The following is a 24,483-nucleotide window of genomic DNA, read 5'->3' on the forward strand; positions in this document are numbered from 1 at the left end:
AATTTTTTCCTGATAAAGTCAAGCTTATAATGTTTAACTCAGACCAAATAGTTTAATACAAATTTCGAATCGTGAAAAATAGCAAAATAGTTTGTTATCAAGAAAAATTTGCTGTGTTGATGTGCAAAGTTTTATGATCCTAACATCTTCAATAGGCATACAATATAGAAGTCAATTAGTAAGTTTTCTTCAGTGTTCAAAACACTTTACAAATATTATGGAATCGTACCTGGTGGCTTGGTTGTACAGGCTTTACAACTTTTTTTACAAAGGACCAACATGATATCTGGACTTTTTAGGCATTCACCATCTGCTGCCCAAGTACTGAATGACTCTTCTATATCAGTACATGGAACTGGGTTTGTTGTTGTAGCTGACGATGTTGTTGACGGTACGACAGTAGTTAAAGGTGATGTCGTTGAAGGAGCTGCATTTTTGTGAAAATGCATGAACAGAGTTTTTGTACAATAAAGCAACACAACATAATTTATTATATATATATATGTTCGTGCATCTGGCAAAATCCTATTTAGTGATTTGAATGAAACAATAAACGATAAACACATTCGAGAACAGACGTTGCTAGGTATAACAATTCTACCATTATGAAATGTTCATATGCACCATGTAATAAGTGCCGGGTTGGTTATGTATTTCTGAGCCTTACCAATTATAAATTTACATGCTTTTTTACCGAACTCGTGATATCTATGCTATCTGAAATATATTTCTCACAGTTCTCCTAACACTGTTTGCTGTCCGGTATTCAAATATTTACATATTTTGAACAGAATTACTAGCTCTTGCGTAGAACATAAACTTCGGAATGCAATGATCATCAATTGCAAGTGTTTCGATCGTCAATTTCCAGTACGGGGCTCTCCTTGCGAAACCACTGTATTCTTCGTATAAGCCACCTACAGAGGTGACATTCTGGAAATTGAATTATGTAATTTGAAATTATATCTATTCTATTCTGAGTATTCTTGCAGTAACACGCAAACTATTTTTACATTATGTATGAAGGTTGATCAGTGATCACATTAGTACTACTGACAATGACGTAAAAACATCGACGTCCATTTTCGGTGGTAATAATTCTCTGCAAAAGTTTTGGTACTTCCGTAGTGTCTACCAGGTTAGGTTTAGGCCATAATTTTATTCTGATTTTCCTTATTTCAGTTCTATTACTATTTGGGGCATGTCCATGTAAGCCAAGTGAATATACTCCCTGCCAATAGGCTTCAATCTCTTTGCACAACTTGATGTAAAGGAGGCGAACAAAATTAGTTACCTCGATATTGGTGCTCAATCTTCTGGAGCGCCAAAGTTTTTAGCCTAAAAAACTTTTACATGGCATGTTTGGAACTTTCTACCAATTTTACAATTCGAAGAAGTTATCAATGTAAATAAAACACGAGACTGATTCTGAGAAGTCGCGGAAGAGTCGAGAAAATTTGAAAAATGATACTTTTTTCAGAAACAACACCAAATATTAATGCTATTTCAAAGTTTTGCTGTTATGTTCTCAGAACATAACATGCCTTGAGTATTTCCTGTGAATAGGTCACAAATGGACAGCATTGTAGCCGCCGTCACCATGACCGACAAGAGTATGACAATAAAAAAACCTCATATATACTTACACGCACGCTACTTAAAATGAGTAGCCAATTACGGTAAATGCAAATAACGGATAGACTCACTGGAACTTTAATCGTGATCCAATGGGATTGAGTGGCGTCAGCAAGATTCTCATCATAACCTTTGATGAATCTTTCATCCCATACGGATGCTGACAATCGAGCTATAACGGATGTTCCTGGATCACACTTCGATGGACGAGTGGCAATCTTGCTGATTGCATAAAACTTTGGAAGTTCAAAGTATAAATTCCTGAAGTGCAAGTAAAATTCGTAAACATTTGACATTTTCAAACAGGAATGGATTTGACATATTTTACCTTTTAACAGCTTAACATGGTATTATAAAAGGTCATTTTTAAAAAGATGGACTACATGGATGTATAATACGTACGCTATGAGTTTGAAAAATGAGGAAAAAAAATTAGTTCTATATACATAAGGAATTAGTTGTCCAATGTTTTGTTGGGAGAGACAGATTATAAGAAAACGTCTTTAGTTAAACATGCCAAAGTATTATTAGTAAATTAGCGTTCAACGTGATATGGTTTCAGGTGATTGTAATGCGACCAATTCACCAATGGTGACCAATTCTCACCATTTTTTAAAAGTATCATAATCGCTTATATCTTCTCCGAAACCAACCAGCCATGAATCGTCACAAACCCAAGCTCCGTCTGAAACAGATTGCAAAACAAAATGAAAATAATGCAAAACGAAATGTCACTGATTGATTTTGTAAGAACGTGATTCAAAATGTCATTCTTGCATGAAACCTTCTTTGTGACTTCACAAATGATAGATATTATTTTAAGTCAATCCTAAAAACTTTATATTTATATGGACACTTTATACTTTAGTACGTATGTAACTGGAAAAATAGAAGGCCGGCTAGGGGAAACCACTATGGCTGTAATGTGAAAAGCGTTGTGCATTTTTGTATCTTCAGTAGGAATTAGACTCATAGCTAACAGGAAGCATATATGTATGGAATATGTCTTCGGGTCCAAAACCCTAGTTAAAACGTGCCTGCTTTTGATTGAAAACCTTTATTTTTAAAATTGATTATACTCACCTAAATCTGGAATTGTGTCAGATGAGCATAATGTATTACCCAATGATGATCCACCACTGATATCCACAATAATAAAAACGAGCAAATAGACTAAAATCATTATTTTATCTGACATGAAATGGTAATAGAAATTGATCTATTACCACTCATTATTCCCTCCAGCGGTATTTTCCATTACCATGCTTGAAATATGAGCCTATACCTCCTCAATTTCATTATCAATAAAAATCACTTTTTGGAAGACTCAAAAGTCTACCCCCAATTGCTTTCCAATGTTGAAGTAAACTCAAAAAATCAACAGCTGCCAAGCATCTTCGACGTTAAGTGACTGATGGCTAAATATTATCAGATTATTTCAACCTTATGCTCACACCCACTGCGCAAAATATCACCCGCATTATAACCGTGGTGGCATATAAAACACTATTGATTCTCTAATTTTCAATTACATTTTATTACTGATATATAATAGCTTTGAATGTAGTTTTGAAATATGAATTTTTTATCTTTTTGCCCATATTTTTAATAGGTTATGATCTTAATGAGCTGTTAAGTATCTAAGTGCTGACCTTTCAAAGCACTAAATTTCCCATATCAATAATATATATTGCCCACCATAATCAATAGGTACGGCAAGTACGCTTTTTATTTAATTTATTTTTTCTCTATTTATCTCATTAACAAATATCTGAAAGCTGGTGGACTAATCAATTTTAACAACAACCTGCTAATAAACCTTACAATCTGGAAGAGGAGGACACTTTTAAAACGAACGGTGTTCGGAAAATTGGAATAAAATTAGGGCCTAACCCTAACCTGGTACACATACTATGTTCAGGTGTCCGCCATCTTGGATCACATACTACGGGAGCGCCTTCATAATCTAATGCATACAACAAGAATCAATGCATATTCGGCCTCGACGTACGTATATATTATACACTGTATTCAAATCAATAAAATGACGAATCAACGTCAGTGCGCAGAAACGTGAATCACAATTTTAGTGCCAGTTTTGTTCCCAATGTAACGGGGTCGGGCCAGATCCACCTTGGAATGAATTGAGTCCGAATTTGGGATTTTTTTAATGATATCATTCCATGGCTTTACAGAATTCAATATTTAAATTTTATATTCAAGATAAACTTTGTTCAATATATGCGGAAAAATAATGCAATGCCAGAATAATTTAATAAGATGTACGTGGAGTATCATTCAGGCCCGCTAACTTTTTTTAGTTCGGCTCCTGTTTTTAAGTGCGGATTTAAATAAAGGAAGTCGTTTCAAACTTTGAATAGAAATATGAATTTTAATCGGCATGCTCGGAACTTGAATTAATATATTGTTTCGTGCAAAATATATAACATTCAGACGTATTAGAAATATGTTTCCACTAAAATGAATCGATAACGTGAAAGCATTGCTGCATGGAGAGCAAAGCATTATGTATTTGTATTAGCAAGAATTGCCCATTCCAGATTTTGAATTCACTTCATCAGTACGTAGATTCGAATTGAAAAGTAAACGACATTTAGCCTAGTACAAAGCAATTGCAACTGGATGACGCTCGTTCACACGGAGTGCTTACTCCACACCAATATAGACGGTGAAATCCACAAAGCCCTGTTTTTATTTTGTTTATTTTCAATTTTGTGATAATTCGTTATTAGGCAGAAAGTTTCATATGCAGCTTTCTTCATCCAGTTGAATCGCTTTTGGATGCATTGGGTGCCTGAATTCGAGGCAGAGTTTTATCTTTTTTTCCTTGCTCTCCTCGACAACCTGTATAAATAAACTTTTACAGTGAATATTGCGGATGAATAAGAAGCCATGTCTGTACTCTTTAAATTTATTCAGGTTCTTGTTTATGAGAGATAGAAAGGCCTAAAATGCTCTTCAATTTTCTGCCATTGGGGCAACTTGAATAGCTAATTAAATTTCTTTTATATGTGACCTGTAAGTCTACTCGCAGTATAAGTTCCATATATTTCTTTCATCATTGTTTGCAACCGATTACTTGATATATTTGGGACATGCAGGTTCTTCCAAACTTCATTGAAATTCTTGTGTTGCGCTTTCGACAAATCCCTGAAATTTGATAGTTTTCGAAGTAGAACTGTCCAATTTAACTATTGTCAACAGAAGACTCCAGATAAAGATACTAGGGTTACCCCCTTCTACATGTAAGCGTCAATATATAACTGATTACTCAAATAGTTAAAACTGGTTTTGAGGAAATCCACAATTTGAATCAACGAGATTATAAAGTCATTGCAAACTTAGAAATAGAACCATGAAAACTAACAAGCGAAATCAGGCTACATTAAAACTACTATTTTCGCTATTCCCTGTGATAAAAAGTTACTCCAACTCGAGTAAACCTAATTCAATAAATACAGTTGCTGTATAACAATAATCGTCAGGGTGTGAGTAATCAGAGCGCCATGGATAATAATCTTTTGGTCGATAAAACAAGGTCTTCAGCAAAAAGCAACTAAGAAACTACTTCCCATATACTACAGGTGGTAAGGGATCAGCTAAAAATACTTTTGTAATATTTACCAATAATAGCTTTCCTTCACATTCTGTACTTTCATCCTGATATCATGAATGCGATCACATGTTTTTGGTTCTTTGACATTTATCCGAGGAAGTTTTACTCCATAATCGACAATCTGTGATGGACACCATCCCGGTTGTTTACGCCTGCCTTGATTTGTTTTCTGAGTTCCTGGATGTTTCATTTGAAATAGATAGCATTTGATAGATTGAATAAATTGCCGAAAACAAATTATTCAATTAAACCAGCGTTATAACACGTAATCAGAAAAGATAACTTGATGTACAAGATTTTAAATCATCAATTCTACAACGTAAAAAGTTCATAAGTAGCAATCTTTTATTGCCAATTTAAGATCTACCTAACCATCGAGGCAATACATGCAAGTTTTTGTCATGATAATATTAATCACATCCAGGTTGCGATAAATTGTGCGAATAAATCAAATACCTCTTTTTAATAAAAGCAATAAACTCGTTATGCAAAGTTTGATTTTCGAAATTTACCCGTTAAAAATTTAAAACACTTATAAACAACTTTAAGATGGGTTACGCGAGACTAACTCCCTAGTGGATCCGAATGCGTATACTACATGCTCTAGCAGGAATAAACAAGACGACTATTCTATTCGACAAACTGCTTGTCTGAGGAAATCTGACTTCGGTCGGACGAAACGTGACAGAAATACTTTTGTGTTAGTGTTGAGCAGGACTTACGAATTGGATAGATCTTATAAACAAATTGCTATATGCCCATAAATCGACTGTAAAACTCGTATAGTCAGATGCTCGAGAAACATTCGCTAAAATATTGCCATTTTTGATTTATAGGCCTATTATGTTTATATTAACTTATGTGAACCTCACCAGTGGGTGTTAAAATCAGTTGTATAGGATGGGCATAAGGGCTATTTTTCTTCTTTTCATCTCCCTCATTTTCAGCCATCTTTTTTATATTTTCAATTTGGTTAAATATTTCTTTCTCAGTCAAACCCAAAGATCGAGCACCTGAAATTAATATTTGATTTTATGTAATTTTGTACGTGTGGAAATTGTTCGCAATTGAAGTGAAATTAACAAAACAGACGAGAGGTATATGAAAGAAATCAAATACATTACACATTTTGAAATTGAAATCTATTTATTGGAAACTAAAATCTACGCCTGTTACTATTTGAACACTTCTCAAATGAATATTTCAAACGTAGAAGCATTAACACAAAAATCGTTGACAAAATATTTTACTCACCATTGGCATAATGATGAACAACATGTGCGGCATGCATGAGGTTATGTTTCTTTGCAGCAGTTTTCAATTTCCTTGTGTAATAACCAACTATTTCATTGCGTTGATTTTCTTTCAAACAACTTCTTGATATGAATTGGGACATCACCTATATCAAAAATAAATCATCTCATTTCAGTAATTTTCTCCAGAATCATCATCGGTAGATGTCGCCCTCTGTGCTGCAAAGACTGCAAGTTTGAATGCTTTTCAGAACTGAGTAAAGACTTTTCCCTGTATATGATTAAAACACACCCACCTCATACATCAGAACATCTTTATAATCAGGTTTGTTTGGAGCATGAAGTCCACCAATCAATCCCATAAATATGTCTTCATTTGTCATGAAATTTAGATATTCTTCAAAATCGAGTTCACCGTTCCCGTTTTCATCCTAAAAATTGAACCTTGGGTTGTTTAAAAATTGGGTATATTCTTTAAATAGGCATTTTGCAATTACAAACGTAGGTAATTATCAATAGCGCGTCAATCTTGCGTCCAATCTTGGCCTACATTTACTTATTTTCACCATATTTTATTGTCAAAACATTACCGGGTGAACACACATTAGCCTGCAACATCTATGAGTAAAAACAGGTTTAACAGCGTACATCCCGAATAGGGTTGCCAACCGTCCTTTATTTCAAAGGACAATCTTTTATTTGAGATTTTTGTCCTTGTCCTTTTTAAGATGATAATTGTCCTTTATTTTTTCCAACGTCGTTTTGCCCGATATTTATAGTACTGTGTTTGATATTGCTTCGTTCTTAAATCGCCTCCGTTTATGTATTTGCAAGCTTTTAATTATTCTTTTCAATTTCGCTTTGACACGGTTCAAATAGCCAAAGAAATATCAATTTTATTAACAATTTCAAATATTTTACATTATTTTTCCGAAGATGACAAGTGGCAACACTCCAAGATTTAAGTGAATTTTAGTTCAATAACTAGAATATAACTAGAATTTTAACTAGAATATAATTGGTCTCTAAGATTTTAGATTATTTCTCAACTCTGCGATAACGTATTTGGAAATAGATTTTACTTTGATGAAAATTCAACATTTGGAAAATAATCTCTTTTGGATAATCTTCCTCCAAAATATCACCCACTTGTAAAAATTGTGGAGCATTTGAAGCTAAAAGACAAACTTAATTTGAATATGTTTAACCTTCTTGATGAAGTTGCACTCATTCAAAAAAATATTTAGCACGATTCAAAGCACTAAACTGTTCACAGAATGCAGCTTGATTGGGTCAATGTTAAATAAACATTGAATGAAAAATACATGAAGATTTTTTAATATATCTTTTTAGCTTGTATATAATTTGTAGTTCATTGTTTTATATTGTTCTTTCCTGCAAGTTACAAAATAAATGATGACGGTAATCTATGTCCTTTATTGAGACTTTTCATAGTTGGCAACCCTAATCCCGAATGACATGGCTTGTCATAAATTTGCATGCATAATATTTTAATAAATTGAAAACAGTGAAATAGGCAAATAGACCACAGCATCCGATCTCAATTGATAACGATATAGCCCTGTTATCTGACATGAAACTATATGCAAAACTAATTATCTTCTTAATACTCACACGAGTAACCTACCTGAGCTACAATCAAGTCGTAAACGACACTTTCATTGACACTGACTCCAACTCGGCGTAACGTTTCCAAAAATTCCTCACAGCTAATTCGACCGTTCCCTTTGTGGTCAAAAAGCTAAATTCAGAATCAAATTAACATTTGACCATAAATGATGGTAAATTAGTCCAGGCCCATATTCCACTTAGGTAAACAAAATGTGCAATCTGTTAAAATTTAAGTATATTAGAGTCGTGCCTGGTGGACGGGCACAATTCTGCTGCTTGCAAATACCGTGCTAGAGAGCTTTTTCTGAAACAGGAATGTTTCTTACGTCTGTAAGCGACGTCAAGATCACACCGGTATTGGTTCGAAATTAAAAAAAGGACGTAATATACTAAGATTTGATAAAAATATAGTTGTGCTTCAGTAGTCAAAATGACTTTTTTTTAAAGAAGTCGAACTATTACCGTGAAAGCTTCATAAAAGGCGCCCAATTCGTTCTTGGTAAGTTGTCTGCTTGCGGGAATCAGACGAGATTCATCTATCTGCATCTTGAATTGTACTTTCGCTTTTCCCTCTCCATTTGGGTGACTTGATGCCCTCCTTCCCCTGAAAAGTACATTATAAATCTTCATTTCCCCCAAATGCTTCAATGGAGTATACGCGAGAGTCGGCCACATGGATTGTATGTGTTGGCCTGTGCATTAAATTGCTTACCCATTCGATCCGTTGGCCATGATTGCCTTTTCTTTTCTAAAGACAAGCTGTTCAATATTTTCACATATCTGGAATTTAAACTATTCTAACTATTTATCAAAGTGTCCCTAACCTAATCTAAAATACAGCAAGAATGTTCACCGGGACGATACAACTCGTTTTCAGCGCTAGCCTCCTTTCGAAATAACCAAATCTTTGTTTATCTTTTTGACTCGCACTTTTACAACTTGTTGCGTAATAATAGAAAATTGCAGTATGACATCATAAATATGAATATCAGGCATGTGAATAATTACTTATCGATCTTAAGATCGGTAAGTATATTGATAGGTATTTGTATGTATGTCTGTCTGTCTGTGTGTCTGTCTGTTAGATGCACGCGATATCTCACGAAAGCGAGATTGAATCTGCTCCAGATTTTGCATGTGCATTCATCTTATCTCGGACCAGATTCCTATTGAGAGAGAATTTTGAGACCCGCCGAGTGTGTGTGTGCGATGCGCAGTGCGCAAGTTACACGAGCGGATGAATCGAAACTGCAGTTTCTGTTTTGGGGGATCCCCTAACTATCGATCGATAAGTATTCGGTTTCCAACCGATATTCTCGTTTAATGCTTAAGTTATTGCTTTAAAAGTTAATTACTTTCAAAGAAAATTTGTCGATAAAATTTAATCATTGACTTGAACTTAAAATGCTGAAGTCTATTAGTTAGTCCAGAGGTCACCAAACTACGGCCCGCGGGCCGGATCCGGCCCGCGACGTCATTTTATCCGGCCCGCGGCGTCATTTTATCCGGTCCGCAATAACACGCAAAAATGGCTAAATTTTTTTCCAAGGAAGATTTTCACGAGCATCGTCGTCCTTGTTTATTTCGTAACATTGGCCAATCGGCAAGATGCAGAAAAGTGACGTAATAATAGGCCTTTCCACATCTGCTCAGACACTTTTGTCACTCTGACAGATTTTCAGTCGTGGTTGTAAACAAAACTTCGTTTTTGCGACTTTGAATGCTACCAGTACGTAACGTTTTCTGCGATACACTTGTACACTCGTGGCGCTTGCTTTCGATGAAACTGTTTCTTTTTCGTGCTAAAATAAACGTCGAATGTGCATTTTGTGCTAACAGTACTGTAATCCCTCGCGTACTGCTCCAATTTCAAAAGCCACACTAACTTTTGTACTGCTTTAATGCGGATATTCATGTAGGTATGTTACAAAAAAATTGAAGTTCATCCGATTTAAATGAAAACTGCTCCAGTGGAAAGATCTGAGTAAAAATAGAAAACAATACCAAGTTTGGAATAAACGGTCAAGAAATAACGGAGATATCGGAATTTTAGTACCGCCAGACAGCCAATTTTTTCCATAATGATCGTATTACTTTTTTGATAAGAACTGAACTAAATATGGAAAAATAACACATATCAATCACTAATCTTTCGATGTGCGTCACATCTATGGTATATTGAGACTATTTCAGGATTTTATTCTGGCAACGGTCATTGACACCGCCGAAAGATCGTCGCAAATAAACGCTGGAGTTGTGCATGATAGTTTGACAGTGGTTCATTGTGGGTAATAATTAACGATGTTCTGATTGTACGAACTTCATAAAAATTGGTAAGTATCAAGTTAGACAAGAAATACACACGTCCATATAAATTTTATTGGTGCCCGTAGACAATATCATTAATTTGCACTACGTATAACTGGAGCGTAATTTTTAAAAGCGTCGAATGTTGGGAAATTTATGCGCTAATGAAAAAATTCAAATACCAGATAATAGTTATTTATTTTATCTAAATTATGTCAAAATTTCATAGAATTCCAAGCTACAGCAGGCAGTCGTTTTTATGAGCGGTATTTCAACACGGCGTAACGGTAGACGTGATGCGTACATTTTTTGCCGCGGATTTTGTAACATTTCTAATTCATGACAGCAACGTTTTGATAACAGCTAAACCCAGGATAGTTGTCTAGATATAGAAATCTTGTTAATTTTTTTTCCTAGGTTGTTCTCGATCTATATTCTGCGATATTCCCAACTTTTGTGAATTTATTGTATTGCATTGACAAAAATATTCATCCGGCCCGTTTCAACACAATTTGAGTCATACCCGGCCCGCGGTCAAAAAAGTTTGGTGACCCCTGAGTTAGTCGAATGGATTCCCCCGTGCTTATTTGCGTAGCGTTGACTAATAAACGTTTTGCAGCCACTCTGACACTTAACTTGGAATGATTTGATCACTGGCTTGCTTTCGTGAAATTTTTCAGTTTTTGTCGCATTTCCGAATATATATTATGTATAAACCAAATAACTCAATGAATATTTTAATTTCTGGAGAGTTTTAATTTCGTTTCCGTAATCGAAAATAGTCCCGGAATATCTGCCGATCATCTCAACCAGCTAATGCATCTTGCATCCTCCACGATTACGAATGGTCGAATAATGAATATTTGTTTTTATACACAACAGGGATCCAGAACGTCGGAGGTCGAAACTCCCTTTGGAAATTATTAGAAACATTGAAAAGTCGACAATAAAGCGGTATTTTACTGGTTAATGGTTAATTTCATCAAAATCGCCGATTGTCTTCGTGATCGCGATCGTTTCGGCGGCGATATTGGTAATCTATATTCCCGCCCTCGTTGTTTGCAAGTATGAGGGGTAGCCGAATATCGAAGTTTTATATTTCTAGTATATCCTTGCATTCACATCAGCAATAGCTGTTGAAGACATTAAGGACTGATTTCAAAACCAAATTAATTTTATTCCAAGTTTCATCTTCTGCCTATGCTTTGATCTTACTTCTCACCGCTTGTAAATTAACCCTGCCTGTTTAAAGTGAACGGTAACCGAGATGCAGCAATTTATTCAAACGATAATGGAGTTTCTCGTGCTTTTCTATGGTGTTCGTGTTATTCTAGTATTATATAGATAAACCTCGCAAATCTGCGATTGCGTGAATCCTGAATGTTGATTTAAAATAGCGATTAAATAAATTGGCAATAAAGGCATTTCTAAGCCGTTGGGTCTAATAGAGCAGGGGTGTGCAACCTTTATTACAAGAGGGCCACATACAAGTAACTGGGCGAAGCTGCGGACCGCACCTAGAAACTTTACAAAAAATTCAACTTGAAAATTCTTCTCGTAAAAATATTGCTTTGGCTAACGTAAGATTTTCTACATACGAAAACTTAAAAAACGTGTGTAGTAATATTTGTTTATTTTAGGTTAATTTTAATGCAGTGCTTGAAAAGAGATGCCCAATTTCGAGTTTAATATTCGAATATCGCGACCTTCGAATATCGTTTTCAGTGTTTATAAGAATATCGAATATGGCGCAGATATTCTAGCGCCGCCGTTCACGTTTTGGTTTAAAACATTTTACGATTATTTCATTTTTTATTGCAGTCGAAGGCAGTTGTGCGCAGCGCGGCAATAAATTATATGTCATGTCATTTGCCCGTTTGTTTCCCGCGGGTGCGTAAAATGTGTTTGTTGCTAGCGAAACTCAAGTCAAAAAAAAAATTGAATTTCATGTGTGTATGCTGGGTGTTTTCGTACATAACGTTTCCTCTTAGCTGTCAACTTTCGCCGCCGCACTCCCGCTCTCCACGGTCTTCGTCTAAACTAGCCTAGTCGGCCAACGCCCAAGATAAACAAACATATCGTGGTTTTTATTCGGTATTTCTGTTCTTTCCTCATTCCCCGTGTACTTTTATTATTTATTATGCAGTAATCTAACTCTAACATGTACTTGTTACAGGCTTTAACCATTATCATATATAACTTATATACAAAAATTATGTCCGATTTCTGTGGCTGCATAGAACGGATTGGGGCATTTACGTGCGAAATGCGACACTACTTACTGAATTTTCGACCTAGGAATGGGCTTACGGAACAAATTAGTTTTGTGTAGGTAGAGTTTCTAATGTAGTTGCAATACATAACTCATTCATTAGATCACCGTGCACGTTATTACCTATTTTTATCAAAATAATTAAAACATAACACCTAGCATTATAGAATTTTCACACGGCACATTTTCCACATCGTGGACCCGGGAATTCATAAGGACAGGTACATCTTGGGTGCCTCAAAGCAATTGTTAAGTCCACCACTGGTGCTGTAATTGCATTATTTAAATCTTCGTTATTTTGTGATAGCATTATATTATTGAATTGTAAACGTGCTGCTCTACGAATCTTTATCAATGCCTGATCGGTTGGATCAAACAACGTTTCTTCGTTTTCAGAACTGACGTGCAAAGTAAAAGATTGGTAACCTGTGGGAAATGTATAGAAATCGTTCGCCATAACTTCGGGAATGCTTGCTAAAACGAGGTAAATGTATCTCTTAAAAACTAAATTCTTTTCGTCGTCGTCAAAATACTCAGATATTGGAGTCAATGAACACTTGCACACATGGATACATCGTACAATATGAAATTTGTAAATTGGTATTATATGCGCTGAGGGCAATCTCGACCTGTGATATTTCTTCGTCACCTGCAGAGGAAATAATAAGGTTACCTTTCTCTTTTACACTTGTCGACAACGAAGAATAGCTCTCTTACTTAATTCTTTTTTATTGTCGTTTTGTCATTTCTTGAAGTATTTAATTTTGTATTAGTGAATCGAAACAGTTTTTTGAAATTTCATCTATGAAACAAACGATTTCGAAATATAATCCTTTAAATCTAACCATCATAAGGTGATACTTGTCAAAAACGATATTCAACTGCGGTAATCGACGCCTTCAAATGTTACCAGGGTTGCCGACTGTCGTCCCGTCTGCAAATATTGCTTTAGCGACGCTAAGTTGGTCTTCATATGCTGACAAAAATGTTAGTCGATAAATAAAATATTTCACGCTTCAAATAATGAGAACATTATGAAAAAGTCTGAGAATTGCATTTGCAAATAAATATGCCAATAATAAAAGGTATACGCCCCAAATCCACAACCTCTATCTCATTTTTGCACACAAAGTTACATAATGCAAGATATGAGGTTTCTATTTTATCCATGATCCCCACTAGTTACCATATATCAAAACAATATCATGTCTCAACAACCTGATTGGGTGAAGTCCAGTATTTCTTTTTCCAGTCTTAGTTATACCCATTCCAAGACGTGTCGCGAACGAAGAGAAACTTACTGTAAGCAAGAGCAGGTACCTGAACGCCCCCATGTTCTTTAAATGAGTAATAGTATTTGCAGCGGTCCATTTTGATGGTTGACGAAATCATTATATTTCTCAATACTAGAATTGTGATTTCAAACAATAGCTTGGTTTTACAAGAATCTAAGCGGTGAACAACATGATATAAAGAGACAATACAATGACTGACAAAATCGAAACATGTCGTTTTTTCTAAATTTATAGAAGTATAAACAAATACGTTTTTTTGAATAATCTTGACTTTTTTGCTTTTTAGCTGAATCTGGTTTCGATCGTATTTACGCAAACTAAAACGGGATGTTTTGAACTAAAAAATGTTGGAATCGGAATCTGAGTAGGAAATGCGGTTAGACATTTATTCAGTTAAGTATAAAATATTAGACTTTGCATTTGAAATTTGGGTTATAGTTCTTTCATTCTTTGTAACTTTCGTATTTTGTAAAACCGAAACCCTGTAAATTTTTCATCAACCATTTGAGTTTATTTTATTGACAGCGTAGGACATAGATGCGTAGGACATCACTTCATGGACATAGATGCAATCGGAAAGTTCCATTTACGGAATTTACCGAGTCGGACGTAATCAAGTTGCTATGACATGGCTACTGTTCCATGGGAAATACAAATGTGTGCCTTCCCCTCTTTTCCCATCCCCGTAGAGGGCGTAGATTTTTATGAACAACACTGAGCAGCGTAAACTTGTGAGTGCATTCAAATTTACATTTTTGAATAGACGTATACGATTTTTTAGATAAACAGACCTAACGGCAATTAACAAAGCCTATATACATAATGATAGTGACATGGTTGATGGTCAGATTCAGCTCAAATGCAAAGATTATTCGAAAAAAAAAAACGTATTTGTTTATACTTATATAAATACCATGTTGTTCATCGCTTTAGATTCTTGTAAAACCACGCTATTATTTGTAATTATAATTCTAGTATTGAGAAATATAATATAAAGAGACAATACAATGACTGACAAAATCGAAACGTCGTTTTTTTCTAATTCTATTTTATATGAAAGTATCACATATACCAGTGGTGGCCAAGTCGATCGCGTCTGTTGGCAACTCCTGACCTATATCATACTACACCGAGCCCCTTTGATAGCTGGCCAAGTCCCACCCAGTCGCCAATCATTAGTCGAATCACTAACCGAGTTACGACTGACTGCCAGTTTAATTAATGACGAGTCCAGTCATTACATTTAGAATTTAGATGAATGACCCGAATCACCACCTCAGGTCTTTGCCACCAACTTAGTGTACGTTGCTCAGCATCTGAGCCCGTTATTAAGTATGAATTCTTCATATTTAATTTAAAATTCTTTTGAGGTATAGAGGTATATATATATATATATAAGAATACACTTATAGCTGTTTTATTAAATTATAAATCAACAGTTACCTTTTTGATCCTTGATCGCTTTCCTGTAACTACACTTCCGTGAACCTTTGATTCAAGAATTTGACATCAACAACCACATCAATACTATGTTATGTCCTAACTGGATTATTGTTAAGCTTATTTTTAGCTGGTACTTATTGAATCTTCAGTTTCCCTTCGCTTCAACATTTCCACTTCGTACACGCGTACACATATGAATCAACAATTGTAAGTCTATACCTAGACCTAACTGCATTATTATAGCTGTCAATGCGTTGAAAAACAGTTGTAAAAAAGAAAAACACTAGATGCTATAAGACTGACATAAAACACGAAGACATTTAAAACAAAACAAACAAAAAAGAAATAAAAACTGTACTCATTTGATGGCGTCAAATTGACTATACTTCAGACCATATATATTTGACGTGACAGAAGAAGGTTACGATATAATAAAGAAACGGCGTCTGCAAATGAAGTGACCGTTAGAATGACAATAAATTTCAGTAAATGATGTCACCTGTATATTGTCGAAATATCTCTGTACAACCGCATCTCAATCGAGTTTTTAATTCAGCAACGATGTAAATCTTATTCATTAAATGGTCCAAACATCATTGCAAAGCCATCTTCCCCAGGGTTTTTGTCCTTAATTGTAATCCAATGCTATATTATGGCCTAACTGAAATCCCTAATTTAATGGATATTCATTAAACTGTAGTTTGTTCCGCTCTAGTAGTTTCCGATGTAAACATTCGAAGCATGTTTACATCCCGTCCGTTTGCATAGTCACGATTATAAAATATATAACTAAGCTAAGATTCAATATATAGGCCGAATAAAAGCTAACACAAGGTAAAAGCAAAAACACGGCAATAAGTACATTTGGAAATCTATACAAACTTCTAATTAAAATACATTTTTAGGTTTCTTACTTGTTTTCAATCGAACGAATAAAAGCTAACACAAGGTAAAAGCAAAAACACGGCAATAAGTACATTTGGAAATCTATACAAACTTCTAATTAAAATACATTTTTAGGTTTCTTACTTGTTTTCAATCGAACATTTTCTCGTTTCCAATCGCTTCCATTTGTTTACGCCGTAGTCTTTGATTCAATAATCGCATGCCAAGAATCATTTAGTACTATGCTATGACCTAACTGAAGAAAATAAGTTTATCTGCAAAAATCATGGCACCTTCCGATTCGAATTCACCCTCAAATCTCAATTCCACTTTGTATACATAAAAATCTATAATAGTAGATCGAAGGTTGTTTTAATTGCATTAGTAAGACTGTAAAAATCATAGAATATGACAGTAAGGTAATACAAGCGTTGGATTATAGGAAGATTAGCGTCAAAATTGTGCACAAGGGCCATTAAACTTGCTGTGCTCAAATCTGAAAATTGAAAAGACCGCATGGGCGCAGACAAATCTTGACGTGGCAGGGAAAAAGTTTGGATGTGATAAAGAAACAAAGAGGGCGAAGAAGACCACGAAATTAAGACGTCTTTTCATTGGTTATTGTGAATCACATGACCAGGTGACGCCAGAAAAAGAGGAGAGAAGAGTTGTTCCATTGTTTCGTCATTACCTTTTATTTTCAATATTTTTTTCACGTCCTCTTTGTTCACTCACATACAGCTATTTGTATTTTATTTCGTTTTTAAGGGTAATTCATCGTAGTCGTCTCGTGGCTGATAATTCCGAATTTACGACTCACATGGCAAATATCAAATCTCTTAATGGGGAAAAGCAAGGACAGTACTCTCACTAAAATAGAATGTTATTGTGAATATTTTTGGGTACTCCTGTAGTATGCGAACCAAGATGACGGACACCGGAACGTAGTATGTGTGCCAGTTTAGGGTTTGGTCATAATTATGGGTACAAATACTACGTGGGTCACTTGGCTATTCCCCGAACGCGTAATAGAACTAAAATGAGAAAAATTAGAATAAAATTATGGCTTAACCCTAACCTGGTACACATACTACGTTCTGGTGTCCGCCATCTTGGTTCGCATATTACAGGAGTACCTAGTTTTGAGCATATATATATGATAAAAATTTAAAAATTTGTTGTGGAATTTAGTCAGGTACATATGAACAAATATCTATAGGCAGTGCAAAGTATCCAAGTAATTTTACGTCAATCTGCTCTGTCCTCCGGTCTTATTATATAACGCAATTTTTCATCTACACGAAAACGTATATTTTGACATTGAATTTTATCGATTGGCACACCAGCAAGAAACATTGTGGATGCCTGACTAGACAATATGCAATGTGCCACATTACTGTATTCTGCGCAACGTGAAGGTTTTCCGAAGAATTCACTTAATTTGTGACAACCCGAATCTGACAGAAATCTACTTGAAATCTATCTGGAAGACAGTCAGTAAATCGACCGCAGAGTTAGAGGGACTGAGAGTATAGGTTCATGTTGAGATCTGAAGCCAAATCAAAATATCTATCCCTCGTTGTGATTTCAGACTGCCAGTTCTGATATAACTATGAATACGTATTCAAATTGTGCAGATTCCTCCAACGTGGATCACAATGTAGGCGCGTTCCTCGGTACGAGGTCCCGTTGGTTCGACTTCGGCAGAATTTATTTTTTGATTTGGTATAGTTTATATATTTTAGGTAAAAATTCCTTTCAGGAATGTAAAACCAAATTTTGTGTTCAAGATTTGTATGATGTAGTATAAAACTGTGCATCCGCCTATAGGATTCTAACATAAAGAATAAGTCTATGTTTCCTTTTAAAATACTAATCATTAGCAGCAATTGATGTAAGCAAATTTAGCATGTTTGACTGGAATTATACATTACCATGAAGGTAAAAAAAAAATTTTGAATTCAATCCAATAATCTAACTAGATAGCGATTGGAGACCGCCGACTTATCGATCTGAGGTTTCGGTTCATTCGCTCTGACTCAATAGCGAAACCGCGTGTCTCATTACTAATTAATTAACAACTCGCTAATTATACGATATAATTCATCCAAAATCCAATCCAATAGGCCTCTGCTCCAAGATATGATGGATGCACATGCAAATTAGGGAGCAGATTCAACCTCGCTTTCGTGAGATATCGCGTAACATACAAAAGTGTCGAAACCCCCGAGAATAAAAATTGCCATAGCAATATGAGTTTCTCAGAGCATCGACTCACTTGTTTATTGCCCTAGCATTCGCTCATCAGAGTCATCAGCAATGTCAATGAGTATCATTCTGTATTATATCTTTCGTTTTCACCCAACAATTCCAGAATTTGTGATCCAATTCCAGCACCCCGAATCAATAATTGTAGGTCTAGGATGCCCAACCCGCGGGCCGCATGTGGCCCGCCAGACTGTTTTTTGCGCCTCGCCCTATAAAGTTTGAAACCAAACTTTGAAAAGTGTCTTTGCATGCTATTCGTCAGTTTTTAGTTCTATTTTCGAAATTTGAAAATAGATCAAACAACTCGATTTTTACAACATAGTATACTTCCACTTCCTACAACCAAGCTTGAAATAATAGGCAAAAATGAAGAAATGTAATTTCTCAGACCAACGATTGAAAAATAACTTTCCTATTGGACACGAAGTTGACTAATGACTCGTTTTGCTAAAATTCTTGTGACTTTTCCTAAAATGGGTTAAAATAATTCGCTTTTGTCAGCAAGTAATATATTTTAATTTTTCCAGTCTTAAATGTAATTTGAGTAGCTGGGAGACTTGTGTAAGACTTGGATATACTTATTTTACGGGTGCTATGAGGGCGATCTTCTCAAAAAAAGTCGGCGCTGAGCCACACAACTGAAGCCGTGTAATACCGGTACCGAAACGCGATATTGAGCATTGCTTACATTTAAAATTTTATATGCATAATTGAAATATATGTTTTTGGAATGACCGGATTCCGGTAATTTTTCAATTTTATGTAAGGACCTTCGGTGAAAATAGTCGAGTAACTTTGATCTACCTACATCATTGAATATAATGAATCTCTCGCGTTTCCGAGTCAACACTCACGATTGTTTACCTGATGTTATGCGAACATATCAACAAGTTTATTCAAAATTAAATATTGAAAATTTAATTTCCAATAAGCTAAAGAATTAAAGCATGACCGACATTTTATTCAGAGTGTTAATTAAGGTTCGAATTGTTTGCTTTCATTGTATTTTAATCCGAGCTGTAACTACGCTTGTCCATTGCCATCTTGTCTTGAGTATTCTATTTTAATAATATTACCGAAGTGACCAAATATTAACTTATTTCCAGACACCGTGTTGATGCAACTGCAAGAAAGCACACAAGGTTTATTATGATGGCGGTCATGGCAGAGGAGGAAGATGAAGTTTTCAAAGAAATAGACGATTTTTATAAATATTCCTTCATGTACAGACAACCATGTATGCATATAAACGATTTGAAATATATGTGGATTACAGTAGATGTACTAAAGAATCTCGTCATGTTTACGTCAGATGATTGGTCAGAAAATCAATAACGTGTGGTGAAACTACTGTTTAATTACGGCTTTTTAAAAATAAACTAAAATTGAAATCCCCAAGCACAATGATGATTTGAGTTCTCTAAATTTCTAAACAAAAAGCATTGCAACGATTTTATATATTATTACCTTATATCACGAATTTGTAATTGAATAAATCAGAATGATCTACTGTAGATAAACAGCATAAAAAAATTACATTCATTTATTAATTTCATTGCATTTACTAATTTAGAATTAATAAAAATTTAAAAAACAAGATATTTTCGCTGTTTTTCGCAGTTATTTGCGACATGTAATACCACGGACACAAATTTTTGGGGATATTGCAATTCTAACAATTGTATAATTAACAAATTTGTTGATAGAAAACATAAAAGAAACTTGTTTTTTTGTGTGTGTATTACAAAACCTTTTCTAGCTGGAAGACTTTTCGATATGAGACGACCTTCAGTGTATGCCATTATGGTACCAAGATTGCGGAAACCGGAATCTATTATGTGTACTAAGTTAGGATTCAGCCATATTTTTAGGTATAAATACTACGAGAGTTACCTGGCTAGTCCTCGAACTCGTAATAGAACTAAAATAATGAGAATTGGAACAAAATTATGGCCTAACCCTAACCTGGTACATATACTACGTCACGGTGTCAGCCATTTTGGCACGCATACTTCAAGAGCACTGCCATTATTTGTGTTATGGAAGTAGATAGCGGTTGGCACTAGTCATACATAACTCCGAGTTAATGACATTGCGAAAACAGATTGTCAGAATGGTTTATCAAAAGAATGATGCGTCGACCCACCAGGGCTTATGAACGCCGTATACATTTCCCCAAATATTACATGTTGTGTATGTCTTGGAGCTGCTAGCGAGCGCATAACTTCAAATTATTTATCATTGAAACTATCACTCGTTAATTTGAGCAACCAAAATTTCTAACATCATATGAGCACATCAACCTATCTTGTGCATTCTTATGGGCAAATGTTACAATTTCTCTCGTATTTGATAACGAATCGAAGCGCCAAGTAACTTACTTCCAGCTACTGACATCGGCTGTTTTTTACAAATCCGTTCTTCTTTTCAAATGTCTCGTACTATTTTTTTATCATTGCCTTCTATATTACACTTTTAATATGGCCCATTTTTGATTTGCAGTATTGGTTATAACATATTTTACCAAGATCAAGGATATGAATTTTTTGTGTGCTCATGTAGTATGTGAACCAAAATGGCGGACAACGCAACGTATTATGTGTACTAGGTTAGGGTTGAGCCATAATTTCAGGTACAAATACTACGGAACTTGAATTCCCGAATTCGTAATAGAACTAAAATAGGGAAGATTAGAATAAAATTAAGGCCTAACCCCAACCTGGTACACATACTACGTTCCGGTGTCCGCCATCTTGGTGCACATACGACGGGGCGCCAATTTTTCATCTAGCTCAAAATATATATATATATGATTTTGTAAACAAAAAGTCTTAAACTTAATTTCTTGGGCAGTGAAAGTATACATTTTGTGAAGCTGTTCTAAAATTATTCCATACCCTCAATACGAGTGGAAATGGATAGATATTGCACCCACGGCTAGTGGCACTGAATATATATTCTTGGACGGTGCTTCAAATTTTTTTCAATATTTTGCGACAAAATTATGCGTTCTTCAACCGACAAATCTTTTTCTATGATAACGCCACATGCAAGATTACGTTATTGATTTTCGGATCAATCATCTGACATAAACAAGACAAGATTCATTAGTACATTTATTGTAATCCACATATATTTCAAATCATCTATGTACATAAATGATTATCTGTACATAAAGGAATATTCATAGAAGTCGTCTATTTCTTCGACAAATTCATCTTCTTCCTCCGCCATAACCGCCCCAATGTTGATGAACCTTGTGCGCATTCCTGCAGTCGCATCCACACGGTGTCTGAAAATAAGTTAATATTTGGTCACTTCGGTATTATTATTAAAATAGAATACCCAAGACAAGCTGACAATGGACAAGTATAGTTACACCTCGGATTAAAATACAATGAAAGCAAACGATTCGAAACCTAATTAACACTCTGAATAAATATTCCGCCACGCTTCAATTCTTTAGCTTGTTAGAAATGAAATCTTCGATATTAAATTTGAAAATGACCGTGTTGATATGTTGACATAACATCATGTAAACAATCGTGGGTTTTGACTTGGAAACGCGAGAGATTAATTATATTCAATAATCTAGATAAGGGCTACCCACCTATTTTCACCAAACGTCCGTACACAAAATTTAAAAATTACGGAATCTGGTCATTCTAAAAAATATATTTTAACTATGCATATAAACTTTCAATATGATATTCAATGATCAATGTCGCGCTTAGGTGCCGGTATGACAAGGCTTCAGTTGTGTAGCTGAGCACTGACTTTTCTGAAAAGTTGTTAAAAATTCGCCGCCATAGCACCCAGCGACATTATCTCTAAGACTGAAAAATTGGAATATACTAGTTGTTGACAAAGGCGATTTTTTCAACCAATATTAAAACGAGAATATCGGTCAGAGACCGAAGACTTATCGATCGAAAGTTAGGGAATCCCCCAATAGAGCGCTCTTACGCCATAGTGACATCCTGTGTCCCATCACTAATTAATTAATAACTCGCTAATTATACTACATAATTCATCCAAAATCGACAGGCTTCTGGTACGACATATGATGAATGCACATGCAAAATCTGGAGCAGATTCAATCTTGCTTTCGTGAGATATCGCGTGCATCTAACAGACAGACAAACAGACAGACAAATACCTATCAACATACTTACCGATTAAAATCGATAAGTAAAAAGCATCGTTCACAAGAAATTTAGCAAAACGATTCATTAGTCGATTTCGTGTCCAATAGCAAAGTTATTTATCAATCGTTAGTCTAAGAAATTACTTTTCTTCGTTTTAGACAAATATTTCAATCTTGGTTGTAGGAAGTGAGAGTATACTATGTTGCAAAATCGTGTTATTTGAACTACTTTTAAATTTCAAAAATATAACTAAAAACTGACAAATAGCAGGCAAAACCACAAACACAAGCTAATATTTGCTACTATGTCTAAAATATGCGAAAAATGTATCCAAGCTGCAGCTAAAATTTGAGTTTTCACGCCACCATTGACATCTTGTTAATGAGCGAATGCTAGGGCAATAAACAAGTGAATAGACGCTCTGAATAACAAATATTGCTATGGGAATTTTTATCCTCATTGTTTAGCGAAAAATGCATTACATCACGATTGTGAGTACAAAAGAAAAGTTTCAATCAAATTTACAGTTCAAATTGAATACCCAAAAAGTCCGGATTCGGACCGCGATCCGCTGGGTTAAGTAGGCCTGAACTAGATCGCGTGGATATTGTGTGAGATCCGATATTCTTAAAACATACCGCTTTTGTAAACTGGATTATGCAACATTGAACAAATCAGGTACGATAACAACTTACCTTTATAACAACATTTCCTTTGTATAAGTTTCCATGTTCCTCGTAGATTGTGTGTATGTCACGGAAGCACCAAATAGTGAAACATTTACAAGAGATCTCTTCACCATCTTCATTTTTCTCTGGCTCGGGATACAGATGTGGTTCTTCATCTTTTGTGGGTTCCTGGTATAAATGTGGTTTCCCATCGTTTGAAGGTTCTGGGTACAACTCTTTGTCATCATGGGGTTTTACCAACTTACAGCTTGCATACATTTTTCTTAAAAATAGATTTTTTGGAACTCCAAGGTAATACAATTATATATCTTAAAATATGAAAATTCATATGTGGCGCAAAAAAAAATAATTATAATTTATTTTAAGATGAAAAATACGATTACAACAAACTGGCAATTTTCCTAAATTATATTCACCGAAAACATTACTTTTTAAATATGTATATCCACGATTATACCAATTGGATACCCAGGCGTTAACTTTTTAGTTCTTGTTATCAAATATACTTTGTTAAAACCAATTTTTATATTAAGAACTTCGTTAGTTAAATTGATATAAAACAAATATATCAATTTTATGAAATGCTTGTAATAGGGTCGAATCAAACAAAACCAAGCAACTTACTTGCATTCAATAGCAGCGTGAGGAAAAGGTTCAAATAATCGAACTATTTTTCTGCATTTTGTTGAACCGTAGAAAGATTTCTGAATACATTTTCTTTCTTTGCAGTCAGAAACCAGGTCACCGCTGTAGCCGATGCCTTTTGAGGCAGGACATGAATCTTTCGGTTTGGGGAATTTTCTGTGCATGAAATCATTCCATTATCGCTTGGGAAAAAGCGTCATATTGATTTCTTAGTATATCAGATTAACTGGACAAAATTGTTATTTTCATTGTCGGACTGTAATTTTACAATAAACATATGATATGTTCAATACATAAAAATATGTTGTTGTTTAAATCTGAAGATTTTGATGATAGTCCACTGATCTATACTTTTTCTTCAACATGAGAAAATT

At 34.9% G+C, this 24,483-nt stretch overlaps 2 protein-coding genes across 2 annotated transcripts; both read right to left on the bottom strand.

Moving 5' to 3' along the window:
- Positions 1-215: 215 nt before the first annotated feature.
- LOC120330618 (uncharacterized) lies at positions 216-2,876 on the bottom strand. Its single transcript, XM_078113804.1, has 5 exons — positions 2,719-2,876; positions 2,242-2,320; positions 1,707-1,896; positions 798-933; positions 216-427 (listed from the first exon to the last, which is right to left on the bottom strand). Exons 1-5 carry the CDS (start codon positions 2,831-2,833, stop codon positions 216-218), a joined length of 732 nt encoding a protein of 243 aa, XP_077969930.1. The 5' UTR covers positions 2,834-2,876.
- Positions 2,877-4,264: 1,388 nt separating this feature from the next.
- Positions 4,265-9,062, bottom strand: LOC120331060 (uncharacterized). Its single transcript, XM_039398087.2, has 9 exons — positions 8,870-9,062; positions 8,620-8,761; positions 8,174-8,287; positions 6,822-6,956; positions 6,527-6,671; positions 6,145-6,285; positions 5,281-5,449; positions 4,673-4,806; positions 4,265-4,500 (listed from the first exon to the last, which is right to left on the bottom strand). The coding sequence occupies exons 1-9, from the start codon at positions 8,887-8,889 to the stop codon at positions 4,415-4,417; spliced, it is 1,086 nt and encodes a 361-aa protein (XP_039254021.2). The 5' UTR covers positions 8,890-9,062; the 3' UTR covers positions 4,265-4,414.
- Positions 9,063-24,483: the final 15,421 nt, after the last annotated feature.

The sequence above is a fragment of the Styela clava genome, chromosome 6 (assembly GCF_964204865.1).
Source record: "Styela clava chromosome 6, kaStyClav1.hap1.2, whole genome shotgun sequence".
Lineage (NCBI taxonomy): Eukaryota > Metazoa > Chordata > Ascidiacea > Stolidobranchia > Styelidae > Styela > Styela clava.